General features: G+C 42.8%; 1 protein-coding gene across 1 annotated transcript; it reads left to right on the plus strand.

Annotated features, from left to right (window-relative positions):
- The first annotated feature begins 4,351 nt into the window (after nucleotides 1-4,351).
- Nucleotides 4,352-14,564, plus strand: tspan34b (tetraspanin 34b). The gene is made up of 8 exons (XM_083649001.1): nucleotides 4,352-4,557; nucleotides 9,018-9,095; nucleotides 10,077-10,292; nucleotides 11,426-11,500; nucleotides 11,610-11,717; nucleotides 13,329-13,472; nucleotides 13,737-13,829; nucleotides 13,999-14,564. The coding sequence occupies exons 2-8, from the start codon at nucleotides 9,039-9,041 to the stop codon at nucleotides 14,068-14,070; spliced, it is 765 nt and encodes a 254-aa protein (XP_083505127.1). The 5' UTR covers nucleotides 4,352-4,557; nucleotides 9,018-9,038; the 3' UTR covers nucleotides 14,071-14,564.
- The last annotated feature ends 3,191 nt before the right edge of the window (nucleotides 14,565-17,755 follow it).

Below are 17,755 nucleotides of genomic sequence, written 5' to 3' on the forward strand. Positions count from 1 at the left end.
TGTTTGTTTGTCTGTTTGTCCGTCCCACTGATGACATCATCTCGAGCAATTGTGATGTCATCAGTGATGTCACTCGAGCAATTGTGATGTCATCAGTGATGTCATAAATCCTTCCTGGCTCACCCTATATAAGTGGAAGCAGTGTGTCTTTTTACACGCAAGCAGCCAGTCCCATAAAACACCACCAGCAAGCAGTCTGTCCATAAGAGGAAAAAGCAGCTCCTGCTGGTATATCAGTTGTGTGACCTCACAGACCTGCAGCGTAGGACCGAAGAGATACAAACTCCCCAGGTGGCTATTAATCGCTCAGCCTCCCTCTCCATCTAACATCAACTCCACCAGTACCTCATCCACGCTACAACAGTGAGGCAACAGGCAAGTAACTACTACTTTTGTTTGTGAATATACTGATTCCTACTTGTATTGTTGTGAGATGCCTCGCAACAAAAAACGGAATCAGATGATGAAAAAGCTACATGCTGCAAAGAAACCTGAACCTGCTTTGAATCCCTTAGTTCTAGCTATGCAATGTTCTAAGCAGACTGGATGGCATGCAGCAGAAGCAGATGATAGAACGCTCATCCATAAGAGACTTGAGACTTGACTTGGACTTGTGACCAAAGACGTGAGACTTGACTTGGAGTATAGATAAAAGACTTCAGCCTTGACTTGGGGACTCTAGCTCAAAGCCTTGAGACTTGCCCGGCCACGACCCATTGCTGTGCAGCAGCTATAATTGTTTATTTATGTTTGTTTATTTGCACAAAGAAAGTGAATAACAACAGATGGTACCTTAGAAAGTATCTTAATTAGCTATTATTAAGCTATACCTATTAGTAAGCTATTAGCTAACTAGTAAGTGCTTATTAAGCTAGCCTACTTTGAATGGTAACACACAAAGACTGTCATTGGTAACAGACGATAAATGGCGGTCAACTTATCCATAACCTTCGGATATGCAGAATACTTAGCCTACCTGTCCACGCGTCTGCATGTTTGAGCTACAACTTGCGCTGTGCCTTGCCAAAATCAAATTGCCTCCAATGCGAAGCAGCTGCTTATGCGAGCTGCAGGGCTAGCTCAGCGAGCTGCAAGGCAGGCGAACTCGCGTAGGGTGCAAGATGCCTAGTGGATTATAATTTCAATTTGAATGGTGAAATTAGATCCTACTTGATATCTTGAGTTTTGCTATGAGTTGTACCATGTTCATGAGAATCACACACCTGTGGCATTCTCAATCCTCCCATAGGACATGGATGAAAGGCCAGGGGGTCTCTGATTTCGGATATTGATGTGTCCAACTGCTGCTATGTCACATCTATCAGAGGTACTGGTTTGGCTCTCTGGTGTAACTCCAGCTATAATGCCCATAACATGGAATGTGTTGTGGCCATCAATGGTTCTGATGTTATGGTCCAATAAGTGGGCGGGCGGTGTGTGTGCCACGATTGTGATGTCACGATTGTCATGTATCAGTGATGTCATCAGTGATGTCACTTGAGCAATTGTGATGTCATCAGTGATGTCACTTGAGCAATTGTGATGTCATCAGTGATGTCACTCGAGCAATTGTGATGTCATCAGTGATGTCACTTGAGCAATTGTGATGTCATCAGTGATGTCACTCGAGCAATTGTGATGTCATCAGTGATGTAATAAATCCTTCTGTGGTGTTTTATGGCAGTTGGCATCCTTTATGTTGCATTACCGCCTGGCTGAGGCTTTATAAGTGGTTGGAGTATAAGTAGGGAGAAGAGCACAAGTGGTAGGCTACATCATCTCCAGAGTAAGTGTTTATTGTTTATTTATGTTTGTTTATTGTTTATTTGCACAAAGAAAATGAATAACAGATAGTACAAGTATCTTAATAAGCTATTATTAAGCTATACCTATTATAGCTAACTAGTAAGTGCTTAATAAGCTAGCCTACTTTGAATGGTAACAGACAATGACTGTCATTGGTAACAGACAATAAATGGCGGTCAACTTATCCATAACCTTCGGATATGGAGACTTAGCCTACCTGTCCACTCATCTGCATGTTTGAGCTACAACTTGCGCTGTGCCTTGCCGAAATCAAATTGCCTCCAATGCGAGACTCGTGAATGACATGACTATGAAGTTATGGTTTGCGATGGCTGTCTGAGGGAACAAGATGTGCATGAAAACTCACCCTTTTCCACTAACTGTAACATTAGAACATATTAGCCACACTTACATTTTTTATGTTTTGTTTTGTTATGTTACAGTATGTTTGGTAGAGCTTTTCCCTAGCCCCACCCCTTTCCTGACCACACCCCCTCCCACCTCCCACATACACTCCCCCCCCGATACACCTGTCCATGCCCCCTACCCACCTCTCGAATCCAGACTCTCTACGACCTTCCTATCCCTAGCAACAGACTATTTTCCCTAGCCCCGCCCCCTCCATTGAGCCGACCCGGATCAGATCCGCTCCAAAATGTAATGGGTTCTTCCTTGGCCCACGCTACACCCTTCCACCAAGTTTCATGAAAATCGGCCCAGTAGTTTTGCCGTAATCCTCCTGCTAACAGACAAACAAACGGTCAGACAAACAGCACCGAAAACATCACCTCCTTTGTGGAGACAATGCCAAATTTGAGAATGTTCCACTACTGGGATTTTCTGGGATTTTCAGTATGTTAAATTGGAAGGTTTCAAGAGCTGAATACAACACAAATAATTTCTGTTGCAATTTGTTTAAGGTTGGGTCATTTTTTCTCACAGATTCCCTAGACTAACTGGACTCACGAGGAATCCGTGCTGATTCAACTCGGTACATTTGCATCACTGATGACATCACTGTCACTGATGATGTCATAATGCCTATGACATCGTCAGTGATGTCATAAGATGATTTTGGTCAATAATTGTCACTGATGACATCACTGATGTCATAGACATTGTGACATCATCAGTGATGTCATCAGTGACATCATTATTGACCAAAATCATCTTATGACATCACTGATGATGTCATAAGCACTGATGATGTCATAGGCATTGTTACATCATCAGTGGGACAAAAATTGAAACAGACACTTGCTCACTTTTATATGGATAATTAGCATTGTGAATAGTCTTTTTATGTGAATAACATTTTGGGTGAAGCAAGATTTTGCTATATTTCAAGAAAAGTGCAGCAGTGTAGAAGCTAGTGTAGAAGTGAGTGACTAAACTAATAACCATAAAAGCACAAATAATTGACCAAAATCTCTAAATAAATATACAGTATTTACCCAAATGAGAAAAGGAGCAAAATATTGATGGTTAAAATTTAATAATGACATGACAACAGTCTAATCCTAATGTTAATTTAAATGAGATATTCCTCTAAATCTGGCTTCAAATGGCCAACATTTTAGAAATAGCTAAATGGATTTGATTCAAGATTCAGGATTTTTATTGTCACTCCGTAGTACAAGTATCATGTGTGAAATTCTTGTGCTGTAGGCTCCGTTACAACATAGTGCAAAAAGATATATAAATAAAAAACAAGAGGCAACAAGCAATAAAGCAGTAAGACACGCCACAGACAGTGGCGTATTCACTGCCCATAGTGCAAATGGCATGAACATACTTTAAACATAATTAAACATAATAACATTCTGGTAGGTGCAAATAGCGTATACCTAATTAAACATACTATTGAACATTAGTCATACATAATGGTAGCATCTACAGTGCGGTACAGTACGGCTACTACACTATTTGTATATGTTAAGGAGTCTCGTGACCTGTGAGAAGAAACTGTCCCTCAAGCGATTTGTGCGTGCTCTTGGGACCCTGTATCTCCTCCCTGATTGATAGATAAATCAATCAATCATGAGTGGATTCATCACACCTTATCTGGGCAGAGTGATTGAATCAGTGCAGATCTACTCAGACCTTAGGTCGCCGCCGGAAATCTTTATCCGGTGACCTTTGGTCGCCGCCGAATGTCGCCCCCTCAGAATTTTGGCTTGCATGACGCCCCTGGTTGTGATTCCCGACTGTAGGAGGGAGTGACGTGTATCATTGTCATGGAATGTTGCGGTATTTGGTTGTTGCTGTATTCACACAAGATCCACACCTCCAAACAAAGCGTGCGTACACTGTATGTGTGCGCATGTTAAAGATTGCCTTGGCTACAGACAGCCAGGTGCTCCCTCAGGTGGAGGAGGGGCCAAGCCTTTGCTCCATGGTGATGCTTAGGTCTCGCCCACCCGCTCCCCCTGGTGATGCTTTGGTCACGCCCACCTGCTCCCCCTCCCTCCCCCTGACTTCTAACCAAGTGGCAGCTAAATAAGAGCAGAGCTTGTTCACTCACAACATCTGACCGAGCAAGCCACAGAGGGAGAGAGAGCATCTCACAGAGAAGCCACAGAGGGAGAGAGAGGGAATATTGTAGGTCGTTTCCAGAGGACAAAGAGAGGAACAAGCTCCTGTGTTATCTCACATTTTACTCTGCTCCCACAGCAACAACAGCCTCCATCATCGGAGTGAAGGTAGAGACTTCCCCCCGGCAGTAACTTCCTGCCACAGCCCCTCTGAAAGGTGAGTAAGCGTTAACCACGACTTGACTTCGAGCGCTTGTCATCTAGAGCAGTACCATATGGTGGCTTGTTGTTGGTGGTGTGTGTTTTGGGGGCTGGAGGTGTGCTTATTCTTCCTGGTGAACTCCGGTGTCGTGACAACGTAAGGACCAGGGAGGGATCCAACAATGATCCATTGTGTGTCTCCTGAGACCAAAGGCTCCAGCCTGCAATTACTCCTCTCAATGGCATCCTTTGAGATTTGCCCCCTGTTTTCTGATGGATGTTGGGTCAGTCAGTCACACACAGAGACAGTCAGATCAGTGTGAGGAGGAAATACCGCTTGGTTTAATACTGCTTACTACTAATTACTAATACGGCCAACAGATATAACTCAATCTGTTTGCCTTTATGTTGTCATCGGCAAGCTAGCGGAGAAAGATTGTCGTTTCTGTTAACATGTTTCATAAAACGTTTCAACCAAGTAATATGACATGAACATTTGCTGAAGTACACCGATGTTAAGCTTTGATACCTCTGTTACAGAGAGGGACACACTGTTGACACACATTGTGTCCATTTGAACAATGGATACAAGGATGGATGTTGTTTATGACATTATTTGCATACTATGTAAATCTGGTGTAAACTCGCAGAAGCATTCTTTCATGCTGTATTTTAAATGCTGAATCAAAGTGAAGGTAATAAGTCATTTTTGAGTCATTAGTGCGCTGTGGCTGTGGGTGCCTTCTCGCTTGTAGCTGGGACATTTTGTTTGTGATTTGCATGTGACTCCAGCCTGTTAATACATCACCGGGCTGACTACACAGTGTTAGAGTGGAGAGGCATCACCGGGCTGACTACACAGTGTTAGTGTGGAGAGGCATCACCTGGCTGACTACACACTAGTGTAGAGAGGCATCACCTGGCTGACTACACACTAGTGTAGAGAGGCATCACCTGGCTGACTACACACTAGTGTAGAGAGGCATCACCTGGCTGACTACACACTAGTGTAGAGAGGCATCACTGGGCTGACTACACACTAATGTAGAGAGGCATCACCTGGCTGACTACACACTAATGTAGAGAGGCATCACTGGGCTGACTACACACTAATGTAGAGAGGCATCACCTGGCTGACTACACACTAATGTAGAGAGGCATCACCTGGCTGACTACACACTAGTGTAGAGAGGCATCACTGGGCTGACTACACACTAGTGTAGAGAGGCATCACCTGGCTGACTACACACTAGTGTAGAGAGGCATCACCGGGCTGACTACACACTAGTGTAGAGAGGCATCACCTGGCTGACTACACACTAGTGTAGAGAGGCATCACCTGGCTGACTACATACTAGTGTAGAGAGGCAGAGGCATCACCTGGCTGACTACACACTAGTGTAGAGAGGCATCACCGGGCTGACTACACACTAGTGTAGAGAGGCATCACCGGGCTGACTACACACTAGTGTAGAGAGGCATCACCGGGCTGACTACACACTAGTGTAGAGAGGTTGGAAGTGGGAGCAGCTGAGGAGATAGAGAAGAGTTGGGGGGAGTCGAGGCTCAGGACGTCCTGTCCGCTGCTCTCTGGCCCCAGATGTATGATTAACTTGATGATGGCCAGCTTTTCTCTGACATTGTGGTCACAGAGTCACATTACTGACAAGCCACTTCCTGTTTTGTTTTATACATCAATGAACGAGCAGTGTATGGAGGCCTGTGAAGGACATGCCCAATCAGGTCTTCTCCAAAAAACAGCCTGTTGCAATACACAACAACAGGGTGTTTTGCTCGGTCATTGTTGTTCAGAATAACAATTAGTCTGTGTTATCAGGCCACACAAAGACCACTGTTCTGCTCCCTATCTGGGAGGTCTGGGAGCGCCGGAGCACAGGGAGAACAAACGGCTGGTCAAATGAAGTGCGATGAGGAGATAGGCCACTGTGTGCATGTGGTGTGTAGGTGGTTGTTATGTATCTGTGTGTGTGTGTGTGTGTGTCTGTGTGTGTGTGTGTGTGTGTGTGTGTGTGTGTGTGTGTGTGTGTGTGTGTGTGTGTGTGTGTGTGTTTGTGTGTTTGTGTCTGAGAGTGAGAGAGAGAGAGAGAGAGAGAGAGAGAGAGAGAGAGAGGTAGTTAATGGGCTGTTACATTGTAACGTGTCCCTGATAGGTGCTGAATGAGTGTAGGTAGGAGGACCATAAAGTTTGTAAGCACTTCCCTGTCATGTGATGGATTGGTTGATTGGCTGGCTGGTTTTCTATGCAAATGAAGACACCAGATCGCTCGTTCCTCTTGTATCCTGCCTTCCATCCACTTCCCCATATTATAAAACAGAGTTCTGAATTTGAATGTAATTAGAGAAAGTCTCTCTCGAGGAATGAGAAGGTTGTAGCAAGAGAAGTCTAGTCTAGTTTATTTCAGTCAGGTCTCAGAGGGCTTTATAAACCATCCCAAACCATGCTACATCATACATAGTGTATAGTTCAGTTCAGTTCAGTTCAGTTCACTTTATTTATACAGGAAGAGATAAAAATGACATTTCACATGTACATTTAACTGGCCTGACTCAGTTACAAACTGGTTTTCAGCAGGTTCCTGTTCTGCAGTACATTAAACAAAAAACAATTATACAAGAACATGTTCAATTTCACTACATACAATATTACAGACCTAACAAAAACAATTACATTTACAGACATTCATTCATTCGTCAATACGAAGACAGCAACAACAAAGATTAAAACCTAGGGGTGAGTCGGATCAGTGAATACAGGTGTTTTCTAGCATCAAATGTTGTTTGTAAGCTTTTTTGAGATGTGAGATAGAGGTATAGGTACTACACTACACCTATATATATATATATATACAGTATATATATATATACCGGTATATATACTACGGTGGCTGTGTGAAGTGCAAATCACCACAAATTGCAACAAAAGAGAAATCACGACAACAAACAAGCAAGCAAAAATGTAACCTTCAGACTCAGAGAACCTTTAAGGAACATTCAGAGAACCTTTAAGGAACATTCAGAGAACCTTTAAGGAACCTCCAGAGAACATTCCCTGTAGGTTTGCTGGATACCTTTTCTGCTAGAAGTGAATGTGTTTGTGTTTTCTGCTTTGTGGTTGTGGTTTCTGTTTTGCCGTTGGGATTTCCGATTTGTTGTCGTGTGTTTTATTTGCCATTGTGTGTTTTGTGAGTTGTGGTGTTTTGTTATTTGCCGTTGTCTTCTGTGAGTTGCTGTGTTTTCCTATTTGTGGTTGTGATTCCATCATAAATAATCATAATAATTGGTTGGATTTATAATAGCGCCTTTCAAGACACTCAAAGCTCTTCACATATCAGGGGGGGAGGGAGGGGCAGGGAACTCAACTCAGCCACCACCGATCCATCCACCAACCATATTTTGTTGTTGTGATTTCCAAGCTGTTGTGTTTTTTGGTTTGTTTTTTTCCCTATTTGTCATCATGATTTGCACTTCACAGCCATCATAATATACAGTACACATCATATGCATCCTATACTAGGTCATATTATACAGTACATACTTCATATACATAACTTACTACATCATATGCATACTATATCCTACATCATATACTATTATTATACACCGTACTACGGGCAATTTAGACTCTTCAATTCAGCTGACCTTCATGTGAGTTGCCTGGGGGAAATATACATGTTGCTAGGGAGCAACTTTGTCATTATTTGCATACTACATGGTCCATGGTTTTATTTGCGTAGTGACACATCGCCTGCACATTTTAATGAAAAACACAATGAGGCTGTGTACCTCTTTAGCCACTGCCTCTGTACTCTTAATTGTAAAGCCCTCGCCCAAGTTCCATGTCCGCTGGTATGCATAATAGTAAATGTCCTCAGCAAAGGCAAGGGCGCTCTGAGTGTTTGAGAAAGATAAGTTTTTCTACTTCCAAAGAGGGTTAAAAGGTGAGAGGAGTTGGGAAAGTGGCAGGTGTTTACCTGCTCTCGACCCACCTCTCTCACGCTCCGACAGAATGCCGGTCGCCTGGTAACAATTCAAAGAGAGCAAACGGCGTCTTACTTATACAAAAGCACTCTGTTAATTTGTCACCTAATTGGCAGAGCGTAATGACGCAGTGAAACTCAGGAATACACTGATCTCTCTCAACCATGTCATTGATAGTGTATGCACAGAAACACTACATGTCACTTGTGTGTGTGTCACCTGTTTGTGTTACATCATTCTGTTCTATGTTAGATCTACAGAGTTAAGCTCTTTCCTCTGTGAAGTGCTTTGAGACGTGCGTTTGATAAAGCGCTGTGTAAATATATGAACTTGGACTTGTAAAAGGTGCTGTTAAATATGGATAACATCTTTATGGAGGAATAAACTGTGAAAACTTCAACGTCATATAAAAAACCACCAGATTCAACAATGTCTGTGTTGTCTCATGTTTCCTCTTTCTTCTTCTTTTTCTTATAGGTCGAACAATCCGCAGCAACTATGGGGTGCTTTGGGTTCCTCAAAGCCATGATGTTTGCTTTTAACGGCATCATCTCTGTAAGTTAAGAGTGTTTTATATCTAACGAGAAATCATTCAAAAGATAATACAGTTTGTATGATCATATACATTGTGTTGTGTTGCTGCGTGCATCGATAGATAGTAAGTTGCAATGTGAAAAAAGTTAGGAGATTATGCAAGTGAAGTACAAAGACAAATTGCAACTTTATTAGTTTGTGACACAGAAATGAGCTAATGTGGGTTTTGCAGTGTTTCATATCCAAAATGCATGACAGAGTATTGGTGCTGGATGAGAACGATGTCCTGCATGTGAAGAAGGAAGCACACAGGCAGGCAGTCATGTACTGAATATATACAAATATATAATGTATCTGTATATCTGTTTTGTTTATTTGGCACAACTGGTCAACTGCTACGTGCAGACTGAGATCTAGGAAGAGTGTATTTAGTCATTCACTCCGCCCTCAACAGAAATAACAGAAATACCTCTGTTGGGGTGTCTGAGACCTGGGTTCAATTCCTGGCAGTGGTACTTCTGGCTTGGTCAGATGTTCCTATACAGACACAATTGGCCGTGTCTGCGGGTGGGAAGCCGGTGGGGTACAAGTCCGTGTCGCTGCACTAGTGCTTCCTCTGGTCGGTCGGGGTGCCTGTTCAGGGGGAAGGCGAACTGGGGGGAATAGCGTGATCCTCCCATGTGCTAGGTCCTGCCGGTGAAACTCCTCGCTGTCGGGTGAAAAGAAGTGACTGACTGACTGCACATGTATCGGAGGAAGCATGTGCTAGTCTACAGCTCTCCCCAGATCGGCAGAGGAGGTGGCACAACGACCGGGACAGCAGGGCGACTTGGCCAAGTACAATTGGGGAGAAAATAGGGGAATAAAATCTGGAGGAAAAAAAGCGATCAAGAAATACCTCTGTGAAAGAGAATCATCTGTAACATTTCTCCTTTCTTCTCCTCCACTTCCACTCCTCCACCCTTCCATCCATCCCCTCTTGTCCCTGCCTCCCTCCTCCAGGTGGCGGGCGCTGCCATCATGGGCGTTGGGATCTGGGTGAAGGTGGACAGTGGTTCTGTCCTGGGCTTCCTCCAGAAGATCGACAACGCACCGGCAGAGCTCAGCCAGCTCCTCAACGTGGGCTACCTGCTCATCGCTATAGGAGGCGTCCTGCTCGTCATCGGCTTCCTAGGCTGCTGTGGAGCAGTGAGGGAGAGCAGGTGCATGCTGCTGCTGGTAGGTCGTCTGCTGCTTTGTATTGGGGGGTCAAAGGGCAGCTGCAAAATGGAGCTCATAGAGACTAGACACTGTATGGCAGGACTGTGGGTGGTGGGAGGGGGGCAAGGAAGGGGAGGAGCTAGGGAAAAGGGGCCATAGCTAGGGATAGGAAGGTTGTGTAGAGAGTCGGGATGCGCGGGGTGGGTATAGAGACAGTTGGTATGTGTTGGAACGCCCACAAAATGCTATACGGCTGGCGCGCGAGTGGGGTAAAACCGCCCATATATCTCAATGGGCTGACTCACCAAAGGAAGGTGCTGCGGCTCTACACTACAGGTTTGGGGATTCTAGAGCAGAACACAAGACGTCTGTTCAGATGTGCGTTTACTGCGGGGGTTAAATCCCCGATCGTGTCTGCCTGGGCTGGGCTAGCAGCTAAATTCTAACTTTGCTGAATGGATAGAACGGGGGATTTACCCCACCCTGACCACGGCCCCAGCCAGGCTGAGCCAGCTAACCCGGCGTCTATGACGAGACATCGCCTCAACCTATAGGGAGGGGCTAGGGGGCGTGTGGGTGGTGGGAGGGGGGCAAGAAAGGGGGAGGAGCTAGGGGAAACAAATCCGTAGCTAGCGATACAAAAGTTGTAGCGAATCGGGATAGGTTGAGGCCACGTCTCGTCATAGACCCTGGTTTAGCTGGCTCAGCCTGGCTGGGGGCGTGGTCAGGGTGGGGTAAAAACCCCCGTTCTATCCATTCAGCAAAGTTAGAATTTAGCTGATAGCCCAGCCAAGGCAGACACGATCGGGGATTTAACCACCGCAGTAAACGCACATCTGAGCAGATGTCTTGTGTTCTGCTCTAGAACCCCCAAACCTGTAGTTTAGAGCCGCAGCACCGTCTTTTGGTGAGTCAGCCCATGAGATATATGGGCGGTTTTACCCCACTCGCGCGCCAGCCGTTTAACATTTTGTGGGCGTTCCCAGACATGCGGACTGTCTCTATTCGAGGGGTGGGTAGGGGGAGTTACTAGGGGGATGTGGGGGGTGGGGAGGCAAGGAATGTGGGCGGGGCTAGGGAAAAGTGGGTGGTGGGAGCGGGCTTGGTGTCATAATGCAGCAGCTAATAAAACATTGCTGTCTTTCCTCTAGTTCTTCGTCCTAGTCTTGATCGTCTTCATAGCGGAGGTTGCTGGAGCTGTGGTGATGTTGGTATTCAAACCCTTGGTAAGTCATGAGGGAACTTCTTCACACACAGGGTATTTGGCGGCCTGCTCTTAGTTGACACTTGCTTTAGTAATTGGAATGCAAAAAGTAATCTGTGCTTATATTCTAGGCAGCGGATTTGATCAACAAGCTGGGGACCAAGGCAGTTGAAAGCATCAAGAAGGACTATGGGGACAATGCTGATGTGACCGGGCTCTGGAATGTTACAATGGATTCGGTACGTTAGTATGCATAGGTGTCATTTATAGTGGGGACTGGGGACATGTCCCCACCACTTTTTCCAAATAGCAGAGTTTGTCCCCTTCACTTTTTAAAATCATAATTTGTTAAACAATGTTCTGAAAAATAGTTTGCACCAAGAAATGTGAACTAACAAATGAGAATGCCATTTTCTTCTTGCCATACTCATCTACCCTATACCGATCCCCCCATTACATCGTCTGAAATCGCATATGAAGGGAGTTGTTCTAGTCTCCCATCCGAAATAAATGAAGCCTGTTGATTGTCTTCTGCTCCCGCTGCACAGGCAGAGGTGTGACTGTCATGTCACATTGTGCACACGTGTTAAACCAAAATGTATCGAAAATGTTAATGAACTAGTTTGACCTGCGACCTGGAGGAGTGCAACCGTGAACAATAGGCTACAGAGGGCCACAACCAAAGGCAGCTAAACTCTCACATGTCCCTTGAGGATAGTTATGATTGGGGTAACCTTCCCTAACGTAGGGTGAGCGCTCTATCGCCTGACTGTACCTTCAATTGTGAAGTCCCCTCAGAGCTAGTCAGAATTAGGTTAGTCTAGTCTTACTTAAGTGGCTTCTAGGGGGGGCCTGGGCTTCCTATTCTATCTGCTTTATAAGGGACGAGGCATCTAGATCATGGCTGACCAATTTGGGGCCCACAGGCCAAGTTTGGGCCCGCCCCCTGTTTGTTTTGGCCACCATGGATTTGGAAGAAAAAACAATGTGGCTGATATGACAGTCTTTCTGAGGCTCATTTGTAAAGCTAGCTTGATGGTTCTTATACCATATGAAACTAGAAGACCTAAAGCTGGGAATATGCTTGACGTTTGGCCCTGCCGCACGGAAATGAGAGACGGAATTTGACCATCTCACAGGACTCGGAGATCTACTTTTTATTCTCCTGCAACAAGGTGTTGTTTGTTGTTGTGCTTTTGCAGATGCACTCTCATCTCATTGACAGTTTGAACCAGTTCTTAAACCTCTCACACAACAGTTATCCTTACCACAATTTGCATACCCAAACACACATTAGTGTTTTATTACCCAAACACACAAGCATTAGTGCAAAACTACCAGAATAGCGTTTGGTCTGTGGTTCTCAAAGTGAGGTCCGGGGACCAGAAGGGGTCCTTGGCGTGAAAAGGTTTGAGAATCACTGCATTAGCTTGAAGTACTACAAGTTACACGTGTTTTTATTTCATAGCTAATTTATTAAGCATTTCACACAACACAGCAGGTTTACAAGCTTTATTTCAAAACAACTTTACCATAGCATAATAATTACATTTTTCCCATCAGAGGAGGAATGAGGCCAATAATTTTCCTCTTACGAGGTGACTGTCAGCCTGAGTTCGCCCACAGCCCAGGACTGAAGGGCTGGTTCAAGGCATGTTTCTGGGCCTTACGACACATGTTTGACTGTGATATGTCGAAGACCGTTCAAATGTTTTTTCATCTGAGCCCTGATGTCCCCACCACTTTTCAATTTTTGGACATTATGAAATGCTAAACAGACAATCTTTTTCACTACATGTGGCCAGTGCTTTGTGTTATATATCCTCTCTCTCTCTCTGTGTCCTTGTTAGCTGAAATGCTGTGGATTCTACAACTACACCGACTTCACAGGCTCTCCATTTTACAGCAACAACATGAATCAGTACCCATCAGTGTGCTGCCCAGGCAATGACAGCGCCTGTACTGCCTCAGTGGCTGGCAGTATATCCAACACGGTATGGGCCTTCACACTAATGTATTGTAATCCTAAAGATACATTTGGGTTATTTACTTCTGTTTTATACTACTTACTATATCATATCCAATAGTATTTTTTTAATCCAAAAGACTCATATCACTTTAAATGTGTTAATATCACAAATACAAATCAGGGAGGTGAGTTTAGACCTTCCATAATACTCTCTACTCTACTTAGAAACAGTAGGCTAAAGAAGCCAAATGTCTGATACAACACCATTTTGTCTCTTTCTGTTCCTCAGACAATCACTGGCTGCTTCCCAAAGTTCAAGAAGCTGGTAGAAGACAACACGGTTGTTATTGCGGCAGTGGCACTGGGAATTGCAGTTTTGGAGGTAAATCTTTTAGCCATTTTGTTTGTTTACATTTTTACTTTCCTATTTATTTATTTATTTATTTATTTTGTATGTATGTATGTATGTATTTATGTATTTATTTTTTTATTTTTTATTTTTTTATTTTTTTATTTTTTTATCCCTGATGGTGATATCTTTCCCTCCGCAGGTTTGTGCCATGATTGTCTCCTTGACCCTTTACTGCAAAATAGGATCAAAGAGAGACTCGCTAGGGGCTTAGAAGAACCATTTGAATTCAACCTTACAAGTGCCTGCATGCACTGACTCTGGAGGGGTGAAGGACTACACCCGTGTGTTGCAGAAATGCATCGTGGGACACAGTGGATGTCAGACCTTGTGCAATCAGAATCATTGAACTACATAATGTCTATTTTTACTGAAGTCTATCGAATGGATGGCTCTTTTGAATGTACATATTTATTTCTTAAGATTGGAACACTACACTCCTCACAGAATAGATTCCACTAGCCGAGAGTTTCTAAGGTCAAGCAGCGCTGCAGCGTGCCTGTAACACATCACCAGTTAACAAGTTATTATTATTATTATTATTATTATTATCATCATGATAATGAAATGGAGGCGGGATCACTGTTGGAAATTAATGCTGCAATGGCATAGCCTGCAAAATAGGAAAGAAAATACATTATTTGTATGTGTGTTGTATGCTGCAAAGTTGTTTTGTTTTTTTCAAATTTCTTTTTATTGAAACAATAAAGTCACATTATATCTGTAAATATATGTTTTCTTGTATACATTTCTTTATATATAATGAAACAGATGACTACCGTATATTCTTTATATACGTCTATTCACTTCTGTATCATATCTCCATTCGGTCTTATGTGTAATATACCCTATTTATCTATAGACTAAATGTCGACATCTCTTCTTGGTCTTCAAAAGAAGAAAAACAGAAAAATAAAATAAAAGTAAGAACATTGTAGGTTGGAATGTGGGGAATTTTGATACTCTTCTTCACATCTGTAGGCTATTTACAACTCTGTCATGTAAAGTCAGATCTTATTGGCCTCACATAATTTCAATCCAGTTTGCCTAAAAACCATTAAATTGATCTTGTTCCAATCTTAATGAGAAAGTCAGCTTTTCCATTATATATATTTTATGTACTACATCAATCCAATCTTCCACCTTAGGTGGAATCAGGTAGGTATCTGCTTTCAGACAATTTTTAGTCTGTTTTGTTTTGGCTTGCAATTAACATAATTTTAAACATATATTTCTCTCCAGTTCCAGCAAGTACATTGTGTATTTTTCCCAAGTATAATACTTCAAAGGCAAGTGGAAGCTCTGCCCTTAATACGTTTTCCATACTTTTCTTAAGGAATAACCAACGGGCAACCCCAGAAAACATGAAAGTGATCTGTCCTATCCTCACCACATAGTCTCCAACATCCCATCCCTACTGTATATCCAAATACTTCTGTGCATGCGGTTATAAAAAAAAACGCATGATGTTTTTCCATGCATATTCTCTCCATGATAGAGAGCATGTCCTTTTCCACTGTATACTATTAATTTCACATATACTGCATCATTTCCTTTTAAGTTTTCCAATTTTGATATTAATTTTCTTCTGTTTCTGATCTATATGCTGAGACAAAGATGTTGATCAATTCCATTTCTGTCCTGCCCAGGTTATCCTTTCTGATGATTTTCTCTAGATAGTGTCACAATTGCAGATACCTGTAGAAGTCCTGATTTGATAAGTTACATTGGTCCTTTATTTCTTGGAAGCTTTTGATTTCTTTCTCCTTTAATAGGTCCAGGTATACTGTAGGCCCCCTTTCCCAGACTTTTACCTTTTATCCAATTTATTTGGGGAAAATTCTGAATCATGCAATCCAGCGCAAGATCTTAATAGGTCCCGTCAATATGTTTTTGGTTATTATTTTTAGCCAAGTTCCAAACCATGGGTTTCTCTCCTCTTCCAAATGATACCATCAGCTATTATAGCCTGTATCGGAGTACCATCAGCCGTAGATCAGACAGGTTTTATAGAGACAGACACAAGACAACATCAGGCGCTCATTGCATGTAATGCAACATATTATTGACAAACAAGTAGCAACACAGCTCAACAGTCACAAGTCACAAGTTTTTTTTAAATAAAGTGAAACGTATATTTCTCTAGACCTGGCGTCTTTTTGTGCTGGTTGCATGTTGCTGCACGGTGTGTAACTGTGTGTGTTTTTAACAGAGTTTCCAAGAGAACCAACAAACCAACATTGCAGTTGAAAATCAAGGTTAAAAAACCCACCCCTCTCCTTTAGCCAGCTTTTGGCAACAAACATATACTTTTTTTAATTTGTTTTCCAATTTTTTATAGAACAATATACAACAATATACAAGACAAACAGGCTCAGACACAGGGGATGAAAAGAAAAAACAAAAACAAACATACATGTGCTACCAGCCTCACAAAGTGCCCATGTGTTTACAAGAGACGTGTATAGGATGGGATCCCACGTAAGGGGTCCATGAGATACCAGCCGCCATCCGTCACCTCTAGCCTCAGTCACTAGTCATTCTTGACCTCGTCAAAGTAGGCCAAAAACGGGTCCCAGATAGTAGAGAACCTTTTAAGTGAGTTGGTTCTGAGGGACCTGAGTCTCTCCATCTGTATGGCAACAAACATATTTGACTAAAGTGACACTGTAGAGCATTTTGAAAATCATAATCACTCAATCAAGTAATAAATAATAAATCATTGGCTGGCTAGCTAAGGGTAGGATATCAGCTCCATTACTGTAGGTGCCATTTCCTCTTATCTAAAACCATAAACTGTGCAACCATGAGCTGTGAGTTTGTTTGGACAAGATAACATTCACCTTATTCATCTGAATCAGAAGCAAGCTCATGTGTTTGTTTAGTCTGATAAAATATATATATATAAAATACAGTAGTATGTGTTAATGTGCGACTGGAGCCTGCAGCTCTGGGTCTGAGTAGGAAACAGCGTTATTGCTGACGTTATTGAGACTGTCTCTCCTTTTGAGTTCAGGCACCTGGTAAGATATAGATGATTTAATTGTTTAAAAAGTATGACATTTACTCACTTTCATACATATAAGTATAAGTGCCTTACAATCAGGGTTGGGAAGCAACTGAATATGTATAGAATACAGTAGTTAAAATAGGAGTAACTATTCCATTAAAGTGACAATTTGAACTGGTGGTATTCGGAATACAGTTACTTTCTTTAAAAATAGAATACCAAGTTACAATACTGCTGAGTTTCATGGTGCTGCTTCAATGGACCCAGCAGCAGCAGAGACTCTTTCATGCATCATCAAGCAACACTGTCATATTTAATTTCCAGTGTGAAACCTCTCCAGCAGATTGAACTACCCCAAGACAAGACTGTGGCAGCTTGTGATTGAATTGCACTCTGCTGGACACTGCTGGAATTACTGAATGGAACCTTCCCTTGATGCACTGCATTTCTATTAGAACAGATTTAAAATCGCCTCCCTGAAGAAAAATACAGGTATTGATCAAGAATCAACCAATTGGCAGACCTAACTCTTAGTCAAAATTATGGTATCCTACAAAAGACAGAATTTAGGCCGATTTCATGCCCCACTGAGATTTATTCCATTTGCCCTATGATGATCTACTGTGTTGTAGGCTACTGAACATGAGGTCCTGTAGTAGCATATCTGCGTGCATGTAGGCTACTTCTGATACCATTAGTGATTCTCATTCATATATTCTAGCTGTTTTAATTGATGGTTCACTGGTGTCAAATCTCAAATGTCATGTGTTTTCCCCCAGAGTTGCTTTGGTAAGGTTGTCAGAGTGATCCCAGTCAGACCTGGGATCAGTGTCACTGAGGTAAGCTCCTACAGCCCCTCCGGGGACTGAAGCACCAAGCCACAGAGCCA

The sequence above is a fragment of the Poromitra crassiceps genome (genome assembly GCF_964638095.1).
Source record: "Poromitra crassiceps genome assembly, chromosome: 13".
Classification (NCBI taxonomy): domain Eukaryota; kingdom Metazoa; phylum Chordata; class Actinopteri; order Beryciformes; family Melamphaidae; genus Poromitra; species Poromitra crassiceps.

Bases quoted from the DNA above. Each gene is read 5' to 3' on its own strand.
- tspan34b (XM_083649001.1), top strand. From the start codon at position 9,039: ATGGGGTGCTTTGGGTTCCTCAAAGCCATGATGTTTGCTTTTAACGGC. The intron at 11,718-13,328 runs GTACGTTAGTAT...TGTCCTTGTTAG, and splicing joins GGAATGTTACAATGGATTCG to CTGAAATGCTGTGGATTCTA. The intron at 13,473-13,736 runs GTATGGGCCTTC...TCTGTTCCTCAG, and splicing joins CTGGCAGTATATCCAACACG to ACAATCACTGGCTGCTTCCC.